Raw genomic sequence first — 10422 nt, 5'->3', positions numbered from 1 at the left:
CTTAGGAACAACCCTTTCAGTACTTTGAAGCTTGCATGCCTCAATGGCAAGTTTTTCACTTCTAGCGACATGTTTACATCAATGGCCTTCAATCGAAAGATTTTGTGTGGTGTTCGACATCGACTCATGTATTTACAACACGTGAATTGTACTGCAGTACCTTGAGGGTCATTATCATTATCGGTGATTCCTCTCATGCCTGTTAACAGCTTACATCATTAGTTGGTAATAAGCTGACATCTTTCCATATTCGACACCAGAACATCTTTTCACATGGATCGACTTGTACTCCGGGCGAAGATTGAACAAGTTTGAAGACCCCAGATCTAGTTTCATCCATCCGGGCTGTGATATATTCAGGAAAATAAAGACATCAAATGTACATCATAGCTGCACATATAATCATCCAATCCAAGCGATGATGGCTCTACCAGAATCATCAATCTGCCACACAGATGGTTGTCTGTCCTATGTACATGAAAATGAATTTATAAAGTTGAGCATGGGAATGCCCGCCTCAGCTAGATCATGAAAATATTATGAAGAAAATTTATTGTATTGTATCTTATTACAGGCCACCTTCTAGTTCGAAAAACCTCGAATCCTCATGATAAAGCATTTCACTCGACATCAGAAGATTTACAACCTCATGCTTTAGGGGGCAACTGTTATAGACATATTTGGGCAGTACAACCCCAATCACATATGTCCATAAACCAAGGGCTTATAAACCCCTAAAAGTGTTGTTTCATACCCTAAAGTAACAAGGTCAGCTGATTACATCATTTCCCATAAGTTCTCCCTGAAAAACTGCTCAGAACTAGTCAAAACTGGACCATACAGGCTGCTCCATGCTGAGGGTGTGATGTATCTCACCTGGCACATGCAAAGGGTACTATGCATAGTGAAAATCCCTTTTGTAGGGTGCGATGAGCGAGAGCAGACAAATGGCGGAAGCAGTTTGCTAGGTGGAAACCCAAAGAATCTTCTAGAAACTGCTCATTTGACACTTGCCTCTCTGAATTCGCCCAGGGACGAATAAGAGATCATGAAATCTCCAAGTGGAAGCAAGAACTATCAGTGAAATGACACTAATCAAAATCCCAGAATCTGACTCACCCACCTGAAAATATCTATATATGGATCCCTCATCCTAGAGATCCAAAGGATGGAATTTTGTATTTTGTAAGGAAGTGTTGTTGGTTTCTCTATGAAACATTGTAGTGTTGGGTGATCTAGATTTTCATGAGGTGAAGAGGGCTTTCATGCTGAGAGGATGGCGCTGGATCAGACCGCTGGGTTGTAATCCTCTCTTATACTACTTCTATCAATAAAGTTATTTGAATTTTTCTCCATATACTTGTATATTTCTAAATCTTGTATTGGTGTATGCATTAGTATGGTTAATATACATCTAATCCTACATTGTTTATGGTTATAGATCTCTATGCTTTGATGGTATTATGCTGCTTTGGCTCTACAGGTGTTCTTTAAGTGGGACAAGTGAGGAAGGAGTGGTGAAGCTTTGTCAAAGGAGGGAGGAAACAAACAAGGAGACAAGAGAAAGACTGAGGTTGGTACTCTCTGTTTCTCTCTCATCTATCTCTCATAAAGGAAAACACAAGTAACTTTAGTTTGTTTGTTTCTAAGATAGCTATCCATCTTAGTGGGACTCGCAGCTCTGAATGGACACTAGTTTTCCCGATAACAGAGGTTGAGCAGGTCTTCTCGAGACCCAAAACCAAGTTAAAAAAATCCTCTTTAATGTCCTTCATTTACCCGGAATACCCAGAATAAAAAGTTTCAAGGGATCTGATAAAGCAGGCTTAGTAACTAACCTTATCTTCATACACTTTGACAACATACGATGTTGTTAGCTTTCCATGTCAGATCTGAGCCATAATGTGCGATAATGGTGTTTACTTACAAATTTTTTCCCATTGCACTTCACCAGTGTTGATTATATCCCTCATGCTCTTCGAATGCTTTAGCAAATGAACGATGAATAGTTGGGATTCTTCCACACACCACACAAACATGGAGTTTATACTTTAACAATGCTTTGAGACCACTATACACATCTCGAAGAATTAGTTAATTTCTTGCATCCCATCTTTCAATCATTGAATTTCAATCTCTAATGCTATTATTATACATTCTAATGCATTGCAACTATTGTTAAACATCGTAGATAATTGGATTTTATGTTCTATAAGTTTTGTAGAGAGATCTTATTTATATTGTGTTTCTCTTTCTATTTTTGTTTTTCTAAAAATTCAATGTATTCATAAAGGCTCTCTAGGGTAATTTTGCTTGGCTTCCCTAGGCTTAAGAAATGAGGGGAGAAGCACTGATAGTTGTAACAAGTATAATTCACCAAGGAGAAGATAAAGAGTAGGCTAAGGAACAGATGCACAATACATATTTAACTTTTATATTTTATTGAAATCTTACCTTTCTATTATAATTGTTTATAAATAGATAAATTTATATTATTCAAGTGGGTTTGTATATATAAAAAGTATATGCATATTCAAAAATAATAAATGAGAACAAATTTAAGGGTTCAAATATTTTTTTAAATTTACACATCTTTCTTTTATATATTTAACTTTATATTTGATTGAAATATTACATTTCTATTATAAATATATAAAGTGTGTATGGTATAAATAAAAAATTAACATATTAAAATTGTGAAGATAAAGATAAAATAAACAAAAACAAACGAAAAATATTATTAAAAAATAAGTCATACTCTACATAAACAAGTCTCAATATCTTTCCAAAATTAATTCAACTTATATTGGTCTCTCCTTCGTTGTCAAGTTTGACATTTAAACATGACAAGACAACTTGGATTTTTATTTTTTTTAAGCAAGAATGTTTTAGCCTTTAAGATTTTATTGTTTTATTTTATATATATATATTTTAATTTCTTGCTATTTTCTAACCAACTTGAATAAAATTTCAATAATAGTTTGGAGGAATTTTGTTAAATTATTCATGTTTGGTTTGTTTATGTTGGGCTTGAAGTTTGTCAACATTAAAGTAAAATTCTATGAACTTCAAATTTAATCAATTTTATTCCCATAAGCTTTTAATTTAGTTTTTAATCATAATATTCATATAATATACTTAATAAACATATAAAAACTTAATAAATTTAACTAATAAACTTATTTTACTCTTGTTGTGATATTTTTGTTATATATAATAAAAGTATCCCGATAAGGTCAAGTGTTCAAACTAGCTCGAAGGATTAGACATCTTCAATATAAGATCTATATGGTCCACAAGGAAAGCACAGAAGAATGTGAATAATGTGATAAACAAAACATTAATAAAAACATGGTTTTACTATAGTTGATCTGGTTTCTAGTCTGACCAACTAATCAGATGATATATTTTTGTTTTTAAATATGAAAAGACATTCCACTACCTACCAAAAAACTAATAAACTTATAATTAGAAATTACTTTTATATATATATATATATATATAATTTTAAAAATTAAATTATAAAATTATCTAGTAAAGAAAAATGTATATTATCAGATTTTTAATAATATTAAAAATAAAATAAAAAATCTATATATAAAAATGAGAAACATATATACATATAAATAATATTATTAAGCAATATCAAAATTTATCTAAACTCATTTTAAACTCATTTTCGATCTAAACTCATTTTAAACTCATTTTCGAGTATCTATAGTAATCAACTTTCTAAATGTGCAAACTCAAAAAACAATTTTCATGCTTAAATCTAAAAATAAATCTATACTAAATTAAATATAATGATTGTCATAATAACTAAAACATTTACCATAATAACTAAAACCAGACCAAAATCATAATATACAACAACTAAATCTCAGCAAATGAATACTTCTTTCGACGCCTAACAAAGTACTATGTTTAAATCCACATGTTTATTTTTTATTTCCTTGCATTAAATATATAAATTTATTTGTCAAAGCCATTTCTTGTGCGCCCATAACTCTCATCATATTTACTTTTGAAAATAACTGATGGATGGTATTATCGATCTATTTCCAAAATTAGTAGAAATCGAGAAATCGAACAAGTGTGCCAGACAGTTTGTGATGGTAATACATGTATATTACACGGTGAAATTGAATTTCTACTTTGGCACATAGCTCAACTGTAACTAGTGGATACATTAGTTATAGACTAGTTTTTACACAACATTTACCTCTGTACCATCCATGAGGAGTCCTCTGCCTCCACATTTTCGTACCTGAAACTTCCAGAGAGCTATACACTGAACAGGGTAGACACAAACTGAAATTAATGCAAATCAGGGACAACAATTAAAATTGTAGTTTCATTGTACTTGCATTGCACAATTGCCTCCTTCTGCTTTCCTTCACCAAATGTCAATCTGCTTCACTCGTTGGCACAACTGTTCCACTATGTTGTCATCCCACTGCAGGCTGGGACACCTAGAGGCAGTAAGGCATTCCAACGCCATGCAATATTCAACACCTTCCAACTCTTGTAATTCAGAGCAGTCATTAACATCTAGTATTCTTAGATTTGTCAGCTTTGCTAACCCTCGGATGCTTTTTAGCTTCACACATCCGTATGCGTGCAGCTCCTCTAATGAGCTCAACTGTTCAACCCCTGGCAACTTTTCTAATTCAGAGCAATCATTAACATATAGCAATCTAAGTTTTGTGAGCTGCTCCAGCCCCTGTATGCTTTTCAGCATTACACAGTCACCTAAGTACAACTGGTGCAAAGATACCAAAGTTTCAATGCTTGTCAGCTCCTCCACGTTGCACCTTTTAATCACCAACTCCCTAAGTTTTGCAAGACCACCAAGCCCTTCTATTTTCTTCAAATTATTACAATCAATCAATTCCAACTCTAGGAGTGCATTTGGCAATGTTGCAACCTTCTCCAAATAATGGCAAAAGCTTATATGAAGATGTTCAAGGTTGGGGAACAAACCTTCACCAAATGATACCTCTGATATTTGTGTGTTGTACAGTCTTATGTGTTGGAGTCGAAATATGCATTTGTCAACTGAAGAGCCCAAATTACTGCATGTTCTCTGGCCTGTTGATTCTATTAAACTGTCTCTTTCTCCTTCAACTCTTCTAAATGGCAGCTGGCTTATGGGACAGTCGAGTACTAATTTACCCAACTGAATTAATTGTCTAAAGGAATCCGGCAAACATTTCATTGCCTTGCAATCCCGAAGGTTCAATTGCTTCAAATTCCTTAATTCACCAAGTGAAGGCGGCAGCGTTTCCAGCAAAGGGCTTCCTAATTCCAGAAATTCCAAATCAATCAACTCTCCAATTGCACTTGGCAATTGTTTTAAGTTTGTGCCCATCAAAAATAATTCTTCCAGGCACAATTGACTGGCAACTTGGGGTGGCAAAACTTCGATTTTTTTACAGAAGTTAAGATTTAAGTACACAAGCTTGCTAATATTTCCAAGCGTTTCACTGGAGATGGCCAAATTTGAGCAGTGAGACAAATTCAGATACTTGAGCCTAGTTAAATTCCCGAAGGATTTTGGAAGCCTTTCCAAAGTGCCACAATAAGACAGATTGACTTGTTGGAGGTTAGTTAAGCTACCAAAGCTATCTGGCAGTGATTTCAATTTTGAACAGTGTGTTAGCACCAAGTCCTGCAGAAACTGCAGATTACAAAATTCTTCGGGCAATGTTTCGACATTATTCTCCTCTCTCAAGCTGAAGCATATACGTTCAAGGTACTTCATATTCCCTATTGACTCTGGAAACTTTGAAAGGGGAGCATTAATCATTAACTCTCGCAACTGCAAAGGCGCCTGCGAAAGATTCACAAGACATCTCAATGATTATGATATACAAAACCTTTGGACTCCATTTTGACACAGATTTAAACACAAACTTTATCTCAAAATTTTCTATTTACCTGCGATTCTTTTTCCCACAGTGTTTTCAATTCTTTTCCCTGCACTTCCAATGCCCTTAAATGTTTCATTGGAATCCAGGTAACCAGGGAAGAGTAGGGAAAATTCATCCAGCGGAGATATAGGAGATTTGGAGAATGCACCCTTCTCAAAATGCGTTCCAAGAAACCATCTTTGGCATCAAGAAGTTGCAACTTCCTCATATGAAGATGTGGCAACGGAAAAGATGCATGCTCACCATTACCACCATTATCTTTTTCTGTACTAGGAAGCAGCCTAATTCCTCGCACTTCGGCTACTTCCTGTAGTATGAAGAATTAAAAAACTGTACACAGATTTCTATTGGATAATATTTAGAAGATTTAATGGCAAGAATTCTATAGGGGATTGGTTGATGATTTACTTACAGATGATGGCTGCAACCAATCGTCAATGTCTTCTGTTGGGAGCCTAACACAACGCGGCAATCCTGAAGCCTCCACAAGATCTCTGCCCATATCTCTCAAGTGATCATGCATTCTTATCTTATTTTCAATGTCAACCTCCGCAAGACACTTGTTTTGTAGGGTTCGAAACCCCAGTGAGCCACTCCAATGGGATCCGTCCCATACTCTTATGGCGGTATCCCTGTTTTCTCCAATGAAAAAACTGGCGATATCTAGAAATATCTGCTGCTCGTGTCTGTCAAGTGAGTCGTAACTAATTTTTAGACTCTTCTGTATGTCGCTGGGAAGTATTCGTTGGAGTTTATCCAATTGGTCTTCCCAGTAAGATTTGTCTCCATTTCTATAAAGGAGTGCCCCAAAAACTTTCAATGATAAAGGCAATCCATTGCAAGCCTTTACAAAACTTTCTACAAGACTCTCAAATTCTGATATTGGATGGGGCTGGCAGAAAGCATGCGAGCAAAATAGCTCTGTGGAGTGTTGTGTATTAAGACCAGTCAATTTATAAATATTTGACTCTTGTACTCCTGACCTTCTAAGGACGTCCATATCCCTGGATGTAATCAAAATTAAGCTATCAGGGCGTAGGACATGTACAGGCAAGAGTGCATCAACCTGATCCACATGATCTACATCATCTAAAACTAGCAAAACCTGAGAAGATGAGAGATGCTTCTGAAGCATCTCTGTACCTTGATGACTGTTGTCTATATCCAGATCCAATTGAATCAAACCCTTGAGAAGTTTCTGCTCCAAGGAATGTATGGAGGTTTTGGCATTTTCTCTTACATCGGACAAAAAACATGTTTTATTGTAAATTGAGCTCTTTCTATTGAAGATTTCTTTAGCCAACGTTGTCTTTCCAACTCCACCCAAGCCAGTGATACCCACTACCTGAACCTTTCCTATGTGCTGTTCCATTAATACTGTGGTTTCAAAATCGTTTACTTTCTCATCCAAACCAGTTGGATATTTGGCCACATTTAACGGTGTTTTTTTAACCCTTTTCAAAACATTTTCAACTACTTTATCTAGCAGCTCCCCCTCGTCGCTGTTTACACCAAAATAAAAATTGAGCTAAAATATCAGAGTATGTTCTGATCTGCATATGCACATTACATATTGGTTCAACATAGAGAAAAAGAAGAGGAAGGTAGTTCGAGTACTCACCTGTTAAACGCCTTCAGACTTAACCCACTTATGTCTGCAACACGAGAAAGAGCATCTCTCCAATTTTCAATGGTAGCAGAATCATATCGGGGCTTTTCTTTTTGAGTCTGAAAGTCATAAGTTGTTTTCTTTTCAAGTTCGTGTAGCGCTTGAGCATAAACTCCATTTTTTACTCGTGCCCAACTAAGCTTAGGATTGACTCGTGTCCACCTGAGCTCACTCGGCTCGACCCCGTAAAACACTGGAAGTATAGGAGACCCCGATTTAAACATAAGGAGCAGCTCATCTAAACACCATTTTGATTCTGCATATCTCGGTGAAAAAATGGCCACATGTACTGATGCGGTTTGGATAGCACCTTCTATTTGAGAAATGAAGTAGTCTCCTGGTTGCAATTCCGACTGGTCCAAAAAAGCTCTCAGTCCATGTGAGAGAAGGCGACGGTACAGATGGCTCGCGAAAGTCCTCTTAGCATCGGGTCCACGATGGTTAATAAACACATCGTAATAGTAGTAATTGCTGGTTTGTTTAACAGCCGTGGAGGTGGAGGCAGCCATCAGGAAATGGAATTAGAAATAGGGTTGAGAATAAAAGTTGCAGAGAAGTAGATAAGTTAGGATTCTGAGAAGAGCAGAGCAATTTTTCAACCTATGGCCAAGGATTGTGGGAAGGGAAGACCAATTTTTAACCTTTTCACCCCACTTTTACGAGCTCTTACAGTGGAAAAGTAGTTTTCACATTAAGCGTAGAGACCACGCTTTCTCACTTTTTGCAGACAGACCATCGACTTTCGTGTACGTGTGGGGGGTCGAAAGTCATGCCACTGTACGCTCATCACGCATTTACCGTGAAAGTTCGAAGAGCACCTTGGGTTGGGCAGCCTTTTTTCAAAGAACTTTATGCAAAGAGCGTGGGTGTTTTGCAGGTAGCTTATCTCTGTCAGGTGGATGAAAGGAACGGCGTTGTGTCTGGCTACATGTACGGTGTAGGTGTTTTGCATGTAGCTTATCTCTGGCTGGCGGGTGGGTGAAAGTAACGGGTTGCGTTTGTTTATAGGAGTATTTGAATTTTTTTTATGGGTTGAATGGATTTAGCGCTATCACAAATTAAAGAACTCAAAATTTTGAAATTTCAATTTTTTCAAAATTTTTTCAATTTTTTTTATTAAAATGATTGAGAAATTTTCACTATTTTTCAAAAAAAAAATTGCCTCAATTAAAGAAGTCAAAATTTTGAAATTTGAATTTTTTCAAAATTTTATCAATTTTTTTTTATCAAAATGATTGAGAAATTTTCACTATTTTCCAAAAAAAAATTGCCTCCTTACCACTATGAGGCATTAGATGTACGGAGTGGATCTACAAGAGTGGATGTAGTTTGTATGGAGCTATTTCTCAATATGTAGAGGGAATTACACTTTAACAACGTATTTGAGATATAATGTAAGTATGGAGTTATTTCTCAATATGTATAGTGAATTACACTTTAACAACGGATATTGTTTCATTTTTCTAAAAAAAATAATAAATAATTATACTTTAACAATTTATAATGTAATTGTTTCATTTTTCCAAAAAAAAATAATAATAAGATAAAAATTTTAGAGAGTTGATCAAGCTTATAAAAGAAGATAAGAATTAAACATTTAGATTATCGAAATTTATCTATATTATTTAGTTTGAGGCTGGAACGAAAACCAAACAGTGATCATGTGTTCCAATATTTTGATTGAGTGCAGCCATGCATTCCAGTTCCAGTTTGAGCCTGGAAAAGCCCGGCACTGATCGAGTAATTAATTATTTTGAAGGCAGTGGTGCATGCCATTAACGTGAGCTTCATTTTTACTTATATAAGCATGCAACATATTTACCATTATTAATATGAATAAATAGCTACCTATTTCTTTCTCAGATCCTTTTTGTTCCATGTTTATGTTGAAACACTTTTAGGACACTATAATATATCAGATCTATCACGAATGTAACCATTTGAGATATTCTAAAAGATTTAAAAAAAAAAATTATTAGGCCACTAAACTGATATTTTGATTTGAAAATTGGGCACTAAAGGTTTTTTTGTCAGTTTACAAGAACCTCTCCCACTTCCAAAGTTTAAATATTTCCAACACTTTATGATTAACCAATTGTGGAATTAAAAAGTGCTTGAAAATAGGTGTATGCTTGTGTTTGTCCTTAACAGTGTATGTGCTTTAAGTTTATTTGCTTAAACTGATATGAAATGCATATAATGGTAAATAAATGATGCAACCATATCGTTGCCACACATATACATATCGGAAGCGTAGCTTAGTGCTTTTTCTTTAAGAAACGGAACCACTTGAACTATCAGAACCATTACACTATCAGAAATGTTTTATATCGCTTTTAGCCTTAAAAAACCCCTGGGAATACTTTTTATTGAAATACACAAGACAAAGGGAAAACCCCGTTTCGATCATATAACCGGATTTTAAAACTTATTCATCCACCATTGTAAATATCATCGGTTCCGCCTACTCCAAGCTACCTTTGCGCTCTCCGATCTGCACTTCCCCAATCTCCAATTAGTGATTCATTACTATTGCCATATCACCACATCGCATATCGGCCATCGTCAACACTGTGCCTCCATCCACCGTCCACTATACTCTGCGATATGCAATTAGATCTAGACCGTCGATCCGGTTCCCGATTTGACAGTCAGATCTTTCCCGACCAATAAACCTACTCGATATTCCTCCATCGTAGATCTGTATCTAACGGATCAGGTGGCTTACAACGACTTCGGGTGGACAAGCAGCATGGAGGATACCCACTGAAAAGCGGTTTCTCTCCCTCCTCGCATGCTACGTGTCACTTGACTAATGGA

At 35.7% G+C, this 10422-nt stretch overlaps 1 protein-coding gene across 1 annotated transcript; it reads right to left on the bottom strand.

Annotated features, from left to right (window-relative positions):
- Nucleotides 1–4112: 4112 nt before the first annotated feature.
- On the bottom strand, nt 4113–8268 carry LOC149211350 (disease resistance protein Roq1-like). The gene is made up of 4 exons (XM_089391467.1): nt 7555–8268; nt 6346–7435; nt 5941–6240; nt 4113–5833 (listed from the first exon to the last, which is right to left on the bottom strand). The coding sequence occupies exons 1-4, from the start codon at nt 8109–8111 to the stop codon at nt 4397–4399; spliced, it is 3384 nt and encodes a 1127-aa protein (XP_089247593.1). The 5' UTR covers nt 8112–8268; the 3' UTR covers nt 4113–4396.
- Between the last annotated feature and the right edge of the window lie 2154 nt (nt 8269–10422).

Source organism: Pinus tabuliformis, chromosome 1_1 (genome assembly GCF_031772625.1).
Source record: "Pinus tabuliformis cultivar Carrire ecotype Pingquan chromosome 1_1, CPIR1, whole genome shotgun sequence".
Lineage (NCBI taxonomy): Eukaryota > Viridiplantae > Streptophyta > Pinopsida > Pinales > Pinaceae > Pinus > Pinus tabuliformis.
This window is presented reverse-complemented; position numbering and strand designations above follow the sequence as displayed.